The 19947-nt window shown below is 35.2% G+C and overlaps 2 protein-coding genes across 2 annotated transcripts; one reads left to right on the forward strand and one right to left on the reverse strand.

Annotated features, from left to right (window-relative positions):
• Nucleotides 1–3470: 3470 nt before the first annotated feature.
• LOC105230324 (glycoprotein-N-acetylgalactosamine 3-beta-galactosyltransferase 1) lies at nt 3471–6656 on the reverse strand. Its single transcript, XM_011211024.4, has 4 exons — nt 5350–6656; nt 4413–4515; nt 4010–4297; nt 3471–3891 (listed from the first exon to the last, which is right to left on the reverse strand). The coding sequence occupies exons 1-4, from the start codon at nt 5814–5816 to the stop codon at nt 3694–3696; spliced, it is 1056 nt and encodes a 351-aa protein (XP_011209326.4). The 5' UTR covers nt 5817–6656; the 3' UTR covers nt 3471–3693.
• A 238-nt stretch (nt 6657–6894) lies between these two features.
• On the forward strand, nt 6895–9429 carry LOC105230265 (glycoprotein-N-acetylgalactosamine 3-beta-galactosyltransferase 1). The gene is made up of 4 exons (XM_011210949.4): nt 6895–7529; nt 7868–7970; nt 8782–9069; nt 9154–9429. The coding sequence occupies exons 1-4, from the start codon at nt 7030–7032 to the stop codon at nt 9346–9348; spliced, it is 1086 nt and encodes a 361-aa protein (XP_011209251.2). The 5' UTR covers nt 6895–7029; the 3' UTR covers nt 9349–9429.
• The last annotated feature ends 10518 nt before the right edge of the window (nt 9430–19947 follow it).

The raw sequence follows: 19947 nt of genomic DNA on the forward strand, positions 1-19947 counted from the left end.
CATACTAGCAATACACCGACCAAATTCGGAAAATGTGTAAATTAGTTTTGGGTACCACGTAATTTCTTTGCAGACTAACAATTTTACTCATACCTAGCGCTAAAAAGCTTAGACTTGAAATATACCATTAAATTTTTATAGCGTTCGGTACATCAGACGTTCGCTATATCTGATTGGTTTTGGTACGATCACAACGTTTAACAATAAATAAAGGTATAATGAGACCAATTATGTGACACGTACAATTAAAACGGTTTAAATTTGATAACGAAATAAATCGTTATTATTAACTTTTCAAGTTGCCAGCTGCTTGGAGATCAAGTTATCTCCAGCTTTGGAAAACTGCATTGTCATGACCTTTACTTTATTTAAAATTATTCTATTTTCATTCAATTGTTTGCTAGATATTTATATTCGTGTAGGGGCATACGAGATGAGAGTATGGCAATTGATCAAGCACTTTTACGTGACTTTCTGCTTTTTGGAATTGCCTGTGAAACTGATAACTCAAGTGTTTGATTATAACCAGTTAATAATTTCAGTTATATTTAAATTTTTTTAAGTTCCAGTGCTCTCAGTTAGACGCGCCATAAGGTATTATGAATATTCGCCATTAATTAGCGAGTAAGAAAGTGTGTTTATTTTTAGTTTTTTGATTACTCTACATCATAAATAAATTTAATCTTTAATAATAGTTAGTCTTTATCAACATCTGACACAATCCGCCTAATAAGAGTTAAATATAAATGACTTTTAAAAACCATTCATTTGTTGTGTGTGAAGTACATGAGGTTTATGTTTGTATTCGTAGATTGTGTATTTACTAAACTCAGAGCGACTGAATCGAAAAGTCGCTCTAATGTCATTATTATTATGAAAAACAATTGATTCACATTGGATTTGAGCAGAAACTAGTTGTGAGAGCGAGTTTGAGCGTTGAGTTAGCCAGAACGAAAATGTCATACGTAAACATGATTCCCTATGTTTGCTTAATTTCATATCGGGTTTTCCAATAGGGACGATATGATTTCTAAGTGTTGCTTCGGCCATTTTTACTATGTCATGATCTGTTTTTTTTCGTTGTATTTAATAACTTTTATAAAAGAAAATGCACAAATTTATGATGAACAGCTATTACATTCACCCAAATTGAGACTTTGGTGTGGTACTTCTTTCGAAATGAAGCTGGTGACACTGTTACTATCAATGGAGAGCGGTTTAGATCGTTGAGAACCGCAAAGCCGCAATTGTAAGACGTTGACCTTCACAGCATCCCTAGCAAAAAATTTGATCTATTCGAGTTAGTCATTTAGTATATATAGAATTATATCAGAGTATTAAAACAAAAAGTTAGAATCCAGCGTTTTGAAATACATATATACCACACATATTGCATTCCATTATTGTATAGCTCTGTATTGCTATGTTTGCCATATGTGTTCGGCCCAAAATAGAAAATTAATTAAGTTTTAATTATGTTTGTGTAGTTGCTGAATATCAGCTTATTCTATACCCAATTCACTTCAACTGAATAATAACCATTAGTCGTTCAAGCGTATATAATGAATTATATGCCACAAAGCAACTTGCATTTTATGCCTCTACAAAAGCACATCATCAATTGAAATTGACGCAATTTAGAGGCGCAAAAATGAGTGGCAACAAACGATGCAAAATAAACAGGTAAGAAAGCTCTAAGTTTGGGTGCAACCGAATATTTTATACTCTTGCAACTTGCCAGGATCACAATCGGCTAAATACTGTCAGGTGTTGGCAATATTGGGAAATGAGGGAAAAAGTTGAAACTCATTGTTCGACGAAATTGTGAATTACATAAATAAATTCAAATCAAAAATTATATTAAATCATCCTCTAACGTTGTTATCTATTTTAGCCAATACTACATACTATTAACATGCCACATACTAATTAAATATTCTCTGGGTTTTATTGCGATACCTCACATAATATCACCAATAAAGTAAGCTGAAAATCTTTATCCTCGTATTATAATACATAAATGGGAGTTAAGGAAAGTTTTGATCCGATTCACAACGTACAATTATCAAGAACGGATTATCTCCGAATTTCAATTATACTATATATCTCAAATATTGATCGATATTTACGAAAAAAGAGGAAACTGGGGGCTCATATTCGGAATCTAGGGGATTGACAATTTTTTCATTATTAAATGCCACACTTCAAAGAAATTATTCATGCAAAGTTGTATAACGTTTTTATGATAGGTGTTTATTTTTATAGTGGAAAATTAAATAATCAAATTGAATTTCAAATTATATATATATATATTTTTTTTTAATGGGAAGTAGGCGAGGTTACATTCCGATTTCCCCCATTCTTGTGCTGTAACATAGGAATATTAGAAGAATGTTACACAACGAATTTGATTGATATAGGATAAGTAAGTGACGAGATTTCGATTTTCACCTAATTAACCTTGATGCGCGGTGCCACGTCCATCGTTCAAATTTCATATCGGTTCCTATAAGGTTCCTATAAATTCTTCTCATACCATTTACTTTTACTTTTTAGGGGGGTGGGGCTACGCCCACTTGTCAATAATTTCCAAACCACTTGTGCCTCTCCATAATGTGATTTATTGTGCTAAATTTGATTGCAATGGCGTTTTCTGGGCGTTACAGTGATCCGATGACGCCCATCTACAATACTGAACTTCTTATTGTACCAGGGAGCATGTCTACCAAGTTCTTGATGAGACGAACAGATAGCCAAGCGGATTTTAAATTATCTCGTCATCATGATCGTTTATATATATAATATATAAACCTAAATTAAACTCAATTAGTTTTAGATGATACATACCATCGTTAAATGCACAAATATATAGATAGCAATATGTTGCAAGAGTATAGGTAGATAGGGGTTGTTGTATTTGGTGCTCAATTAGCACTAGCTGTGCCATTTTGATGTTCATCAGTATGAAAAGCTGACGAAAAACCGATATACCGGCGAATCTCAATATGAAATTATTTATATCTAACGTTGATTTGCTCAGCACAACGGAAGCCATTCATCACGTCTAGTTCTTACAAGAGAGCTTTTCATTTAAAAGCTCAAGCTTAGTTTGATGCTTTGTGGAGCTTTTTGCATTTTGTGGTGGGTGTCTAGGGTAACAAACTCTACAGCTGTTAACTGTTAAGTGTTTATGCTATGTACAAAAAAACGATCATTTTTATCTCTATTGCTTCTCAATAGCGATAAAGCAGGAAATAGTCCAATTTTGATCATGCAGTTCTTTGGATTAGTAAGAGGTACAATGGCAACATTGTAAGAGAACTTCAAATGTGCTTGGGAACAGCCTTAATTTGTGGTCGAAAGAGGAAATGCCTTGTGCACTACATATTTTAGAATTTACAAAATGGTAAGACGTTTTTGGAGGGTTTTGCAATCTGCCATATTAACAGTATAAACACTTAAGTTTGGGAAAAAATGCGGATATGCTGGAAGTTTTGGTACGTATGTGGAACCATCATAAGAGCGCAACTGTCTATAACAATGTTTTACCCCTCTTTGCTTTGTAATTTTCTTTTCTTTCTTGTCACAATAAATAGTTGATAATTTTATACGTTCATAATATATTTCGGGAAACAATTTACAAATTTTTGTATGAAAAGTTAAAATATTTTAGGTGGTAGTGGTCTTCATTTGCTAATTCACAGTTATATCCCATGCATTGAATGGAGTTGGTATCTTTACTTCATCCAAACGTAATTTCTTTGGCAGGACTTCCTTCTCTTCCTCCGGTTCATATAGCTTGAACTGATACAAGAAGAAATCAGTTAAATACATACCCTCCTTTGTCATATAGTGAAAAGAGATCGCGTGTTTTGATAAACAATTTTGACACTGTAAGAATAAAATATAAATTTATATATGCATGTGTATATGTATATATGTATATTTGGAGTTTTAACGAATGTAAGCGAGAAAACATTCCCTGAAAATTAAAACTAAACTCTCTTACCACTCGCGGATGATAGATTCCATATGAGAAATACCAAAATGCGTCATCAAAATACTTTCCAATTAAGAGAGTATGTGGTTCAAGAGGCAAGAAACGCAGTTCATTGTGTGCATCACGTGAATCTCCAGGCAGCACACCCACAGAGCGTAAACACATACCGATTGCCCAGTCTTCGGCTATAAGCTTATCCTCAGGTGGACATAAATCACTATTTTGCATTGCTGCATTAACAAAACGATGTAGCGCTTCACGGCTTAGGACATATCCCGCACCGCCGGACATGTAATGCTTCGAGAATAGAAATTGAATACATAATTCTCAGGTGTTAGGAAAAAACACGGAATTTTTTAAGTAAAAATAAATATTTCGAATACTACGAATCTACATTAGTAATTTGACTTACGTTTTTAACTTGGTACGCATACTTAAAGTCGTGTCCAAAATAGATCGGCATATCCGGACTATATGCATAGAGTAAATAGCGCAAATTTTCCACGAGCACGTACCTATGTTGAATAAGTACACAACACAAGGTTAGCGTTTTAATGTTTTATGAGTTTTTGTTACAAACTTAATTGTTAATAATATACTTTTTAGATTCTAAGTGTTTCCTGTCGAATTTAATATAAAAGCGATTTAAAGAAAAAGAGCGAAAAATAGTCAACAGTCAGCTTATATTGGTCGGGCACATAATATGCCTTCAGAGGAAAGCAAACAGAGATTTTTTAAACTATACAAAACGTATAGTCTTGGCGCTCGACAAAGTGATGTTCACTACTTGTATTGAACTATAGTCTTTTAATCTTGAGAAAATCATTACAAACCAACTGCTGAAATAATCGCATCATCTGAAGGTTTTTTGCTATGGTAGATCAAAAATTTAGAGACGGGCTTGGCGAGTCAAGAGAAATGTCGCGTAGTAAATTATATAGCACTCGCGTCTCGTCTCTCGTATTAATTTTGATATGTCTGCCTTCAAGTTCTTGAAAGGTTTATTCTGCTTTGGAATCAATATTAGTTACAAAAATAGTCCATGAGATCAAAGCATGAACTCTACTAAGCTCTGTTTCAAATAATTGATGTCTCTCGGCTACTCTCACTCGACCTTTATGTCTGATAGAAACTATTCAGTTTTGAGAATAAGCAAAATTGTACCTACTGGATATTTTATGTATTAAAGGCGATCACTACTCTTTTAAAATAACAATATGTGCTGAACTTTGTGAAGAGAAAATACCGTCTATAGCATTGCCGAAGGCAGAGTTCATATCGCTTAAGGCGTTGCAGAACTGACAGTGAGTAAGTAAATAGAAATGTGCCTATGCTTACAAAAAACTTACGTGTCATCATCTGCTTTCAAAAACCAATCCAACTCATTAGCATATTTTTCATAAACATGCTTAAAGGCTCTTCTCGTTTTCACCCATAAAACATCGTGGGTATCAGTGAAATTTTGTAGAACAAATGTTTCACCCAATTCTGCAGTGTCCTCGGAGGTTACGAATATCAAACGATTACAACGCGTGCCCCAGGTTCGAAGCACGTCCATGGCCTTCGTTTTGTGATTGGCGGGGTTGGTCATTACCCAACAGAGGATGCGCACTTCATCTGCTAGTTGCAGAGCTAAGCTGTTTTTCACTCCATTGACTACTGATTCATTAATGTTTGGTTTTCTTCTGGTAAGCCAAGTAAACTCTTCCGAATTCCCCACATTACGTTTATATTCTAAGTACATATAAACGCTGGAGACTACCGCTAGTAGCAAGAATATGCGACGATACTGGAATAACCGCCGACGAACTGACATTTTCAAATTCTAACTGAATTGCATTTTGTACTTAGGCAACATCTTCTGATTGTAAATTAATCTTTAAGTTTCTTTTGCTACATTAATTATCTCCATTGCTTAATTTGTTAGATAAGTTTGAAAGACTGTTGTGCGCTTATAGATGTCTTCTGTTCGAAAGCTTCAATATCTGTCAAGCAAGAAATTCTACATTCAATTGAAGAACTTGAGAGCGCAGATATTTTCTACACATTACTTAAAATTTACCCTCAATGGGTAACTCGACGCTTGGAGGTGCCATTGCTATGTAAATTTATCTATTTTTTATTTATAAATCTATAATATGTATTGATATATGTAGTACTTTTTATGCATATGTTTAAGGGCCACACGAACATAGAATTTAGCAACACAAATTCGTTATGATCATTGTTCTTATATGGTACATTATTTCTATAATGCCGTTATCAGCAAACTTGGCACAGTGTTTCAGTGTTATCTAAAATAACCAAACGTGGAAATAAACAATACAATTACAGGTATCTGCTTCGAAGATTATTTATTGAATGCCGTAACATTGTATGAATAAAGCACGATTCTGACAAGGTCGACTGGCATCTGAGGAAAAAAGGGCGTATTGCTATTGGAAACTAACCGACTAAGAAGCTAAAAATAAAAAGAGATACTGCCGTCTAGAGATGCTACTGAAACTTTATGGAAGTGTATAGATTAATACTCATTGTTGACTAAAAATTCTTCGTAGTTTCGTAGTTTGATTTCATTATTATAATCTTGAAATTTGTTGTTCATTACAAAATAGTTGTAGTTTTCGTATTCCATTCAGCTTTCTTCTTCCGGACGAAACACAGCCATTTATAGTCGTCTCGACTATATTACACCAACATTTGAGCTATCTTGGTGGCTAAATATAGCATTTTGTTTTGAATACTATTTCTAACACAATCAGTACTTTGAAATTTCTTGGAGATAGCGATAGAGATGTGAATATACTTAGATACGCACTTCTTTAAATGAACGTTGGTTGATGATTATAAAGTTTGGAAAGTGCAAGTACATATGTACTATCACCGGTTTTCATGTAAAACAATAAAATATTTTTATCATGCTGAAAATAACAAGTCAACCAACTAACAATTTAGTTAATGGCTTCGAAAATGATCGCACCGAAAACACTTGGCAACGTTTTTAGTTCAATCTGAACTGCATAGCAAAAATGTCAGAGCAAAGAGGGAACCTAAAACAGATAGAACAAAAGAAAAGTCTACGTCTTTACCGTCGTCTCGCATTTGTGACTATAGAAATTGCATTAATAGCGGCATTTTTGAGCTATAGGCACAATATCACTAGTTTGGAGCAATTAAGTTGGTTACCCGAAGAAAAAGTAAACGTGGAAACGCCAGAAAATGCCACACAAAATAATACCGATTTAGCGGAGCTGTTATATAAAGAAGTACGTATACTCTGTTGGGTTATGACCACGCCGAAGAATCATAGAACCAGGGCAATACATATAAAGCGTACATGGGGAAAACATTGCAACCGGCTTTTGTTTGTCACCTCGGAAGATGACGAAGAGTTGGGCGAGACTGTGGTTATTAACGAAGTGGAAGATAAATACGAGGTCTTATGGCCTAAAATGAGAATCGCATTTGAGCGAATATACGAAAAGTATGCAAATGAGACTGATTGGTTCTTCAAGGCTGATGATGATGCGTGAGTAATCATTTTTTTTTTCTTGCCACGAACATGCAAACGTAAGTCACAAGTGAGTGAGCAAGACAAAAATAACTAACGTTTGTATACTACTCTATTTGTGTTGAAAAAAAAAATATTCCGGTGCAAAATATTTAAGTTGTCATTATGGAGTGTTCCAATGTTGTGTCTTAATTTCTAAATTTTGTCAAAAATTTGTTCTCGATGCGTGATCTTTCCTTTAACAGTAATTTTATACTTTTGTCATATTAAGTTACTACTATTTAGTATGTCAATAGTATTACACTATTTTATAGTCCACTCTTTTCTTTTTCTTTTCTTTCTCTTTTTTTTCACAGTTATGCCTACATTGAAAACATGCGCTATTTTCTATATGCGTATAGCCCGGAAATGCCGATTTACTTCGGATATAATTTATTATATGGCGGACGGAAAGACGAGGTAAGTTAGTTTAAATGATAAAAGAAATAAGGCTGAGTAGGAAACTTTTACATGTCTTTTGTTATAACTTTTAAGGTTAGTACTAAATGTATGGTGTGAAATCAAATATGTAAAAAAGCTTGCTCTACTTTCAACAGTATTACACTTCTTTATACTACACAAGCTTACAATTATGCATTAATTGTTGATGCGAAAAAAATTGCCATAAAAATAGTTTACCGGTAAACCTTATCATAATGTTTTCTATAAAACGGTATCTGTATCATTTTATCTAAACCTCAAAGTAGTCATCAACTCATCGACTACCACTTCATTGCCGTGTTAGCATTATCCAGAATTCTGAGAAGATGTCATAGACCAGATGGGTGCCAGATCTGGGTCTACTCGGATTGTTGTCGATTAAATTTGGATTGGTCATACGTTGAGACATATCGATGTAAGAGTTCGATTCCAAGATTTTGATTTCGAAACCTCTAAGATTGCACAGAAACATCAATTGTTGTTTTTGGTCGATTGTGCCATTCATTGTCCTCTTATTCTTCGTCCGTTCTGTTTGAATGTCCAAAGACTTGGACTAACTACAAAGCATATATGTTCAATAATAAATGGCGCTTTCTTATTGAAATAGTATAAACAATTCAGTCTGCCTGATTCTGGACATATCAAAATTTGACGGCGTTGTTTTGTAATAATTTTTAGTTTTCTAAGGCTAATCTACATGAAATTGATGAGGCTTGCAATCATTCTTTATGTAGAATTCTTTATTAGCTTTCTTCTTATATTAAACGGATAATTTTTCATATAATTTAAGGTTTATATGTCTGGTGGTAGTGGCTTTGTTTCAAGTCGGGAAGCTGTGCGACTTTTCGTCGAATCGGCCATTGTTAATAAAAGTGGCTGCGATATTAATAATCACTATATTCCTGATGATGTGGCTATAGGTGAATGCTTTCGTGCTGTGGGTGTGATTGCTGGCGATTCGCGCGATGTGCATGGCGAAGCGCGCTTTTATTTATTCGCTCCATTTATGGTACTTATGCCTGAGTTGATAAATGAACCATTTTGGTATTTCAATTATAGCTTCTATAATCCACGTTCGGTAAGACAACTTGCCTCATTTGTCGTGTGTGATTTTATATTTTTTAATGCTTTTAAACACCGAAATTGTTTTCTTTTATTTTAGTGCAAAGATTGTCTTGCAAAATATCCAATGGCCTTTCATTATATTTCTCCAGCAGACATGTATCTTTTTGAATTTTTTGGCTATGAATTTTGGACGATAGACTTGCCGAATGAACCGGAGGAGGTTTTACCTAAGAAACTAAGTTGGGATGACGTAGTCGTGTTGGAAACTGACAATATTTGGAATACTTCATAATTAAATTATATAGTTGAACAATCGCAAGTTTTGTAATGTTATTTAAGGGTAAATGAAGAATACATAGTGTCGCCTAATATATACCTAAACTGGTAGCTCATTGTTGGATGTGTTGAAGGTTCTTCGCCGGTGAATGACTTTCAAATATTTTGAGTTTAGTATGAAGATATATTTTCATCAGTTCTTATTAGTTTAACGTCTATATACTTCGTATACAGAAAATTCCTTAACATATATGCCAGCTCATTAACTCCGTGGAAAGTTTACGCTTTTTCGTATTTGTTTGAAACTTACAGACATTTTGAAATTTGCCTGTTACTTTGCATACGTTTGGATATCAAATTGAGGCGTTAGCGTTGTCTTAACTCATAACACTAAATATTTTCCTTATTAGCACCATATATAAAGGTGATTTCCCACTTACATATATGCCAGTACGTTTGTGCTTTTCAGTGTTGGATCGCCTAAAAGCGTACTAAAATTTTGGTGATGTATCTTCTCCGTTACTTAGTGCCTTTCATAAATCTATTTATAATTTCTCTTTCTTACTTCTTTATTTTTTATTTACATTTTATAACCTTTTACATTTCTCCTAGCATATCTGCAAGTGTATTTAAAGCCAGTTCACGATGCGCTCACAACTTTGTGCTCGCTTAGGTACTGTCAGTGTATACTGCTGTCTTCTTACAACTTCTTACCTCCATGAATATTTACATTATTCGTGCAGCGTTACGAAACTGCATTCTGGTTGCACTTTTACAAGTATCCCTAAAATGGGTAGTGAATATTTTATGATTGAAAATAACTGAAACAAAAGCATTTTTTACATGCAACTTCGGCGCATGTGGCAAAAAGCATAAAAGAAACGGCAGAAAAAAAATTGAAAAAATTTTCTGCAAACTTTTCGCCGCTGCCGGTCATGCTGTTTATGCGCGCGCAGCAGAGTTTTCACTCCGCAACGAGTGCTGAGTTAACGGTAAAAATAATGAAAACAACAAACACAACGAAGTTTCACCTTAAAAACAACATAACAATTGAGTAAAAATGCCTCGAACGCCGATGCTTGTGCTGGCGCTTCTTACAATTTATTTTTGGCTCGTTCAACTCATTACTTGAGGTGCCCAGATCCTGCTGGCGTTCTATTTATCTCGTTGCGCTTGTCCGGGGCTCAATCGCAAACAGTATTTTGCTTACTTTGTTGCTCGTAATTGTGCTGCGAGAGTTATACGCTGTTCGTTAGCTCTCGTTAGTTTCGAGCTATACTTAAATCTCTCCGTTTAATTTTTTTTGCGTTGTTTTCTTTCATTTATCCTTTGCTTCGTTGCTAGTTGGATTTGCTGATTTTTATTGCTTACTGTTGTATGGGAAATTAGTGAAACTTTGTTTATAAAGACCTTCAGCCGAAAACTCGATTTATAATTTTAAGTGAGCGCATTAAAAACTCAGAGAAAGGTTTTTTTTTAGAAAATTTTATAAATTACCTTGTGAATAAGACTCAGGCGTTTCCTAATTCGATTTTGAATGAAATCTTGTATATATAAATTTGTTATATACGCGTTTAAAAGAGCGAGAGAGAGAGTGTTCGAAAAGCATACAGGTGTGTGTGTATATGCAATCTATGATATCAAATATGAAGGCAAAATGGCAAAGCAATATTGCACCAAAAATTTAATCTTTATTTTTAGCTACAAAGAGTTTTTTTTAATTAACAAATGGGTCTTTACTATCTTCTTAAGAAATAATGGTTATACCAACTATAGTCGTAAGTCTTTCTGCACAGCCGTTACACCCATTGTCTTGTATTAGACATTGATTTCCTATCTACTTTCTACTTCTGTCTCAACTTCGCTGTTCAACTCTTCGCTGTGGAGGTAATTTATAGTTTCAATCTATCCGTAAATCTCATTTTCTGCATTTCATTGTCTCCTTATGTTCAATAATAATATCTACGTATAATGTTTTAACTGTGGAGTCCAATTTCTTAACATTTGCAGCCGGTTTCAATCCGCAGATATGAGTCAGGTTCCCACGATGCTCATTATTTTTATGTTGTGGACTATTTTATCTTTCTTGGAACCTTCTCTGAACAATTCCAATAAGTCCATTGGATTTGGTTCGAATCCATAACACATTCATCGAGCTTATCGTATATAGTATGTGACACAGAACCGTCTATCACCATAAAATTTCGAAATACATACTAACATACAGTTAGGCAAATATAATTTTATTGAGACTTCAGTACGTAAGCTGAGACATCTTTTTGAAATAATGGTAGACTCTGTAGCTCTGATATGGAAAATATAGGGTGGGTCATCTAACGTTTTAAATTTGAATTATCTATATTTCGACATTGGAAACGTCAAATACCATTCGGAAAGTGACAGATATTCAGTAAAAAGTATAAAATTTACGAAATGTGTCGCTATTCACTAGAGGAAAACTGGGAAATATTGACAGATTGGGCAGAAGATCGTTTGACCGAGAAGGGTCAATTTTATCGAAAAATCATCTTTTCGGACGAGGCTCATTTCCAACTCGATGGTTACGTTAAGAAGATAAATTGTTGCATTTGGGGCACAGAAAACCCGCACGTAATCGTCGAGAAGCCAATGCACCCAGCACGAATCATTGTACGAGTATGGTGCGGATTTTCGTCTGGTGGAATCATCGGCCCATTTTTCTTCGAAAATGAAGAAGGAAGACTTGGACCACATTTGGTTCCAGCAGGACGGCGCTACGTGCCATACAGCAAACGCTACACTCAATCTTTTACGCCCTATCTTTAAATTTAAAATTTTATATGACCCACCCGTTATATATAAGAGGCATATAACTTAATTCAATAAATCGTTGAAATCAATAATATTTTTACTTTATGTTATATTCCATCCTACTGAACTTACTCGCATTTGCTGGTATCTACACGGCACATGACACGGATGTATTGAAAAGTCAAAGTAAGTATCTTCATTGTGAACTCATTACATACTTTTTTCATTTAGTTAACACAAGTGAAACTAGCGCACTCTATCTTTCCAAATTCTAATAAGTTTATTAGAAAGGTCCTGCTTAGTTTGCATTATTGTCAACCGTCGCATAAAAACCAAACACTAAGTAGACACCAACTACAACAAAAAAGCCAAAAAAAAGTAGTAGGTTAGTCAATGGAGTTTTTGGAATGCTGTAACGCTCATAAAGCCAACTTCAGCTGAGTATGCTAAAAATTATTTGCTACTTTTAATTAGTGCCAAAAGTCAGTTATTAAGGCATTTAAAATGGAGAGGTAATGGAAGTGCCTTCATCTTTTTGAGGTTAAATATGCACTTAGCTTTGCATAACTCACACGCAGGCGCTCACACAGGCACTTGAACAATGCTTTTTTCGCTCGCTCAGTGTGAATGTGTGCTTTTTCAACAGAAAGATTTGTTAGAGTGCGCCTACATACACATACTTACACTCTATATACTATTACATACAAACAGATAAGGGCGACAGTCCGCTACAGTATTCCTGAAAGCGCTTGTAGGTGTGAGCGGTTGTGGAGAATGTATGGTTCAATGGAAGCATACTTTTTGGCAGCATTCCATATTGCCATTTTAATGCAAATTTAGGCAAGCATGCGAGCTGGTTGGAAAACAAAAAAAAAACCACAACGGAACATTCGCATCTTTGTATGTATGTATGTATGCACACGCAGGAAGTAATAAAATTACATTTGAAGCTTAAAAGGCAAATCTATGTTGGCAAATATATTTGTATGCTCAAGCCAACACACACGCAATAGCCATATACATATAGTAAGTACACACACACACATGTCAATGCTTGCCAATGTGATTAGCAAGTAACTGTAATGTTCTCGCATACTTGCCAAAAAATGTGAAATTTACAACAAAGAATATGGTATGGTAATACGAGTAGTAGCAAACCAGGATTTGGGCTGGTCCGAAGGAAATTTTTCAATTATTTATGTCTGATAACGAACTTCCGCAAGGCCTGTCGCCTACACGCTGTGTGCCACAAATACATCTAAGAGTCTGGTACTCGTATATATAGTATATAGCGAATTATGGCCAAAAGCCATGAAAGTTACATATGTATGTCACATAAAGAGAACGGAACCGAATATGATAACTAAAATTATTTGGGTAGAGAGTGAGGCAGCTTGTTAAGTAGAATGCCGAAATAATTTTTGCTGGAAATTTTTATTCGTTTATTAGTTGACAATTTGGTTAGTGACATGACTAAGGCGGTACAGGAAATTGGCTTGTAAGCTCGTCTGATATTTCCTGCACCTCTGCATGTACACACATCTCAAATGCACATTGTTATAGGCACATAATTATTTGCTGTGTCCACAAGGACTGCTAGCCACTGTATAGATATGCATATAGAGTTCTTCTTCAATTTGTGATGTGAACATTTTGTCGGATTTGCCGCATATACACATTTGATATTTGAGGCTATAATCACTAACACACTCACACACACACCAGTAAGCATTTGAAGAAAGCTTTTGTGTGCACTTAATAAATGTGTACTTGTAAAGAAAATTGAAGGTTCGCATGCGGACAAGTGCATTTAAAATCGAAATTGCTTTGCATACAAATGTACATTGCGAGTGGCATGTGAAAAAATAAAAATTCTTTTCACATACCTTCTTAGATATTAGTTTACGCTTCTGGCACTTTGTATACGGCTAATACGTATATTTATATGCAAATAGAGCCTTAGAAATTTCATTAAAATTACCTCTCTGTTGGCAATGATTTTATGTTACAAAAAAATTCAGGTATCTGCAAAGATTTACTTTGCCTTGCTCTACGATATTTCTCCATTTTATGAAGCTAACGACGTTTTCTATGAGGTCATTGCACCTTTAGATTACATTATGCCGAGGTCAATGACCTCTTTGTTTACATTTTCGACGGTAAGTCCACAACCTTAGTTTACACTTAGCCAAGTCAGCAATCTTCGTTTCTATTTTGTGTTCAATGATCCTTTCGTTTCCATTTGATGAGGTCAATGACCTCTTATTTACATTTAGCCAAGTCCAAAACCTTAGTTTACACTTAGCGAAGTCAAAAACCTACTATTGAGGTTAAGGAACCCTTTTTTTACATTTTATGGGTTCAATGATCCTGTTTTTACATTTTATGAAGTCAGTGACTCCTTGTTTAAAATTTTTGGAGTAATGACCTTGTTTTACATTTAGCCAAATGAACAACCTTTGTTTACTCTTAGCTATGTTAACCATCTTTTGTTTATTGTTGGGTTCAATTACCCATTTGCTTAGAATTTATAGGTTTAAAGACTCTTGTGCTTACATTTCTTCATGATCTTTTGCTTACATTTAGCCAAGACCAAAACTTTTGTTGACATTTTATGAGATCAATGACCCCTTTGCCTACATTTTATGAGGTCAGTGATCTCTTTGTTTACATTTAACCAAATCATCAACCCTTGATCCTTTGTTTACATTTTAATGGGGTCAATGACCGTTATATTTATATTTTAATGTTGTTTACTTTTAGCCAATTCATTTATTCTTATTTTATGTCGATTTGCCTTAAAATTAAGCAAGGAGAAGTCTAGCTACCGAAACCTTTTAATTATTTTATTGCAAAATGAAAATGCATCTTTCGGTGCTTACAAGCCTCTATTATTCCACTCGATCAACATTTCTAATTCTACAAAACACATAACTCTCTTAATAAATATAGCAAACGAAATTAAATTTCGTTGCCAAACATTTAAAGTGGACACCACACACGAGGCCAAGAAGAACCACACTCCACAAATATAATAAAAGAAGCGAAATCATTACTTCTTAAATCGATATTTAACCGTACATACATACATATGAATTACATGCATTTGGATTCTAGTCAGGCTCAAAGTTACCACAACGAAAACTTGAATAAAGAAAATCGCTTTAAGTAAAAACTCGAGGAGAGAAACTTCACAATCTGATTGTAGTCAATGCACAAACTTCACAATTCAATGCAGCACAAATCCGAAATTTCAACAAAATGGCACACATATGTGCAACACGCATACACACACAACGGAATGCGCCACCGCCGCACATACATAGATATTGATGCAGCGCGTTGCATTTGTATGTGGTGGATTTGTTGAAGACGTCTCGGCAACCAAGAAACTTCTTTCTCCGCCACTTACTTTTAGTTGCACGAATAACTCGTTCAACGCTGATTGCAGTTTATTATTGTGGTATTGTTTGGCAACAAGCGCATACACATGCAGCTAAATGCACTCTCACGCGCACAAACGGTAGCTAAAGCCGTTCGATGCCTCCTCTTGCGCTGGTCAACGCAAATGCTTTGTGCTGTCATTGCATTGAGTGTTGCAATCAGATGTGAATTTAAACTCGCTCACATATCCATTCCCACACATACGTTTATAACTGCATACATTTTCATCTTGCGGCGAAAGAAAATCGCTAAAGTAAACTGCTGAGAATAGTCCGACAGCGGTGTGAAGGGAAAAGTTTGCGGCATTAACATCAAAGCAGTGGAAAAAGTAAATATTATTGAAGTATCACATTCGCCACAGCTCTAACTTCCCTCCATATATATGTACTTATATGTTATACGAGTATGTATATATGCATATATGAGAAGCCACTGGCGCTTATAAAAACGTTTTATGGGGGTTTGATTTGAACTGGGGTAGAGGATAATTGCGGGTATGTACCAAATGTTTATCAAAGTCATCTTATCGTAATATTAATCGGCTATTAGTGTATTGCATAGAAAATCTTTCATATTTAAGTTAACTTGCTGTTCTCGGGATAGTCATAACTTCTCATGGTTCGATTTAACATTATCTTAACTTGTTCTTCCATGTGCAACTTGCATGTTTCTGCTGAATAGTGATGCGATTAATGTTCTATTCGGTTTGTAGCACATCGGAAAATTTTTTCAGGAAACCGTTTCAAAATTTCGGTAGCTTGAATTTAAACTGTAATTTTTACGCTATTTGAATGAGACTGAAAACCTCTTTAGCTTCTAAGTACTTTCTACATGTGAAAACCACCTGAAAGGATATCGGTACAACTCAGAATGTCTGATTTGAACTAAGATATTCTCACAAGGAACAAGCAATAAGGGCAAAAAAAATTAGAAATAACTAAATCATAGCAGTCCCTAACCTCCAACACTTGAAATCCCTCTTAAAAAACTTTTTCCCTATATTTGTATAAGATCGTTTGTATGTTTACTTTGCAGCGATTTTGTTGTGCACAACTGTTTGCTAAATGGTAAGCGCATAAAGCGAATTAAATCGATTATATCAATATATACACCCACCGATTTGGTATTTGAAATGTACACACACACATACGCAACATCCGTATATTTGCACATATCTGTATGAAACGGGAAAGAGATTTAAATTCTTTGTATTTGTGTAAAAATAATATTATTGAGCTGCAAGGCAACAATAACAGTTAGTGCTTTATGAAATTAAAATAAATGCAGACAATAGTTGCCGAGTAAGCTGGGAATGATATACATATGTATGTGTGCATACAAAGTGCATGGTTAATACTAGTGGAATGTGTATAGAGTGAAGGAACAGAGGTATAAATATTAGTATGAAAGCCGATTTGATGCAGATGCAATTTTAAGACTGTTAGAGGCAAAATTCGTATTTATGTGTGATTCAGTTAACTGTAATATTTAATCTGCATTATAATCCTCAAAGAGTGCCAGTAGGTTGGACAAAATCCTTCTATTTTGTGGACGGCTTTTCTATGATTAAATATGCATCTTTTTGCTCAAAAGAAGCGATTTCTCGAAAGAGAAAAAATTAGGACTTGAGACCTCTAATAAAGCGTTAATGAGAAGTAAGTAATTTAGAAACAGGTTATGTGTAGGCGAGATTCTTCAGTGCACTACCATCAATTATTTTTCGCCCTTGCTTCAGTAGAAGATTGCTTTTATGAAATTTTGTATATAAATGTCTCCTACTGTGCGAAATCAATTTGACTTTCTTCATCTATGAATCATCCAGTTTACATGGCTTTAAATTTTTTTGTTGATTTGTCTTCGGCAGCACTTAGTTCACATCCTCTGCATTCTCTCAAATACATATTAGTGCTCAAGCAATAATTTCTCACTGGGCAACCAGAAATGCTTTCGTATATATTTTTATTTTCCACATATGTATGTTTGTTTGTAAGCCGTTCGTTTCGCACATTAGCAGCAATAAGGGGATTTCGTAAAACTAACAAAACTAGCACAGGCAGAAGAAATTGTGGTCAAAATGCATTTAGCGTCAACATTTACAGCTTGCCTCGACTACCAAGATAACCCATCAAACGCAGCCGCGTCGTGAAACGTGCCAAAGCGGCGACGGCTGCAACTAATGTCGCTGGTAAAAACGCTCATTCAACAGCTGTAAGCGATTTGTTACATTTTCTAATATTTGCGAAAATAGTGCAAGGCAATTTCACTGATAAGACTCATTTTTATTAGACGCGGCAATAAAAATAACGGCATAAATATGTACATATTGAGCCAGCAAGGGAAGCTCCATAAGTGGATAGTTTTTACCCAAATGATTACTTTTATAAGCCATACTGAAGTAAAAAGTATAAATGGGTCACGATGTTCCCATAGATTTTTTGAAAGAAATAATCTAAAAAACTTGTTCCTAGCATTACTTTATTTTTCTTACATAATATTTACAATAAAACTCTCTTAAATGCTTCTCTTGGAAAATCTTTGCAAAATTTTGACAAATTTTGAATGAAATGAGGTGTAAGTTTTGTTTTCTTAAAATATTTACTGAATGCTTTCATCTAAAACAGAGATTTGGAAAAATTAAATCCATGGAATAAAATGGAGTGACTAATGATCTAGCGATTGTCGGTTCTACGCTAACTAAATCGAGATAGAGCCATCTTGAAAAAAGTAAATGCAGAATAGAGCCAGTTCCGGTTTGTCCGGAAAGCAATAGAACTGAGTCGATTTAAAAAAAAATATTGAACCAATCGTTACAATTCTTTAAAAACTTTCAAAAAAGGCTCAATCCGCGTTGATGCAGCGCTGCCAGCGGGATTTCTAAGCATTGAAGGCGTCACGAAAGGCATCCCCCGGGTTAGCCCTGAGAGCCGAAGTGCATGCTGCTTGGATCCCCTCTGTCATCTCAAAATTGTCTTTTTAAGGCAAGGAAACAAAAAAGTCCGGGGGCACATCTGGGCTGTAAGGCGGCTGCGGAAGCGTTGGGATGACGGCTTTGGTTAGATAGCTGTTCACAAGAAAGGCGGTGTGAGCCAGGGCGTTATCGTGGTGCAACTTCCAATCGGCTGCGATGTCTTGTCGAACCCAATTGACCCTTCATTTGAGTCTCTTGAGGACTTTCCCGTAAAAATTGGCGTTGACGGTTTGTTGAGGAGAAAAAAATCATGGTGGACGATGCCTTTGACAAAAAGGACATTGTCTTGGGATCATACTCAAAGATCCCTGACCTGTGGTTACGTTTTACACAAATTGGGGGTTACTTTCACTCATGTTCAAATTTTCTTGGCACACTTCCACTTTTGGCTTGCACCACTCTAAGAAACACGTCGTGTGAAAATATTTGTCCTGACTCTCCGGGTGCTCGGAGACAACTGACCAGCCCCTCGTTTGTTAGCTAGGAATGCCTCTACCGAATCCAATCGGTGCACACACGCTCCAAAGTACAGTCGCGGCGGAGAAAATCAGTCCTATTACTTTCCGGACACAACTTGTTTGTTCCGAATTTTTGAGACTCTAAGGTTTAATTTCAACTTTGAAGCATCCCATACAATACTACAGCCCCATCCGAAGAGCTAGCAAACCAACTCCTCTCTCTCTCTCTCTCTCTCTCTCTATCTCAAACAAAAATGCAGTCCTCTTGGGAATATCTAAAAAAAGTATAATTCTTACATAATTATTACTTTTGTTCAAATTGGTTTCTAGTGCCTTAATCCTGCATAAATGCTGAAAACCAAAGGTTTTCATCTTTTAAAGCTTAAATTTATTTCCATAACTATTGGTTTTCGATATTTTTAGTTCCCTATAGATTTTTGACTGATGAACAAATTATTAAGCAATTTATTCCTTAAACTACGCATAAACTATTAATTTTATTGGAATATCAATCTGAATATCGTACGCATTTGTATACTTCATTTTTTATTTTTCGTACCTTTAACCGTTATTCGCACAATATTTCGAACGCTAAGCCTTCAATAAATACGGATAAGTTAGTCCATGACGTGCAGTATCCGAAGTATATCTTCCATATTGTCAACTACTGACTCCTGACTTTTGCTTACTGACAACATCATTGGCCGTGTTGCAACTTCATCGTCAGCATCATGTTCGTGTAATGCATTTGAAATGAACTGTCACAAGCTGGACGATAAGATAATAGGACATGCACTGACAGAAAAGTTTGGCTACTTTTACATATGAAAGTGATAAGTCCTTAACACTAACGAAATGAGAGAGCAGGATAAGGAGGGAAAGTGATGGAAAGCACGATCGTAGAGATCGATTCTTCTCGTGATCTTAATAGTTGTACTCGGCGACATCGGTATCA

This window comes from Bactrocera dorsalis, chromosome 2 (genome assembly GCF_023373825.1).
Source record: "Bactrocera dorsalis isolate Fly_Bdor chromosome 2, ASM2337382v1, whole genome shotgun sequence".
In the NCBI taxonomy this organism is placed as follows: Eukaryota; Metazoa; Arthropoda; class Insecta; order Diptera; family Tephritidae; genus Bactrocera; species Bactrocera dorsalis.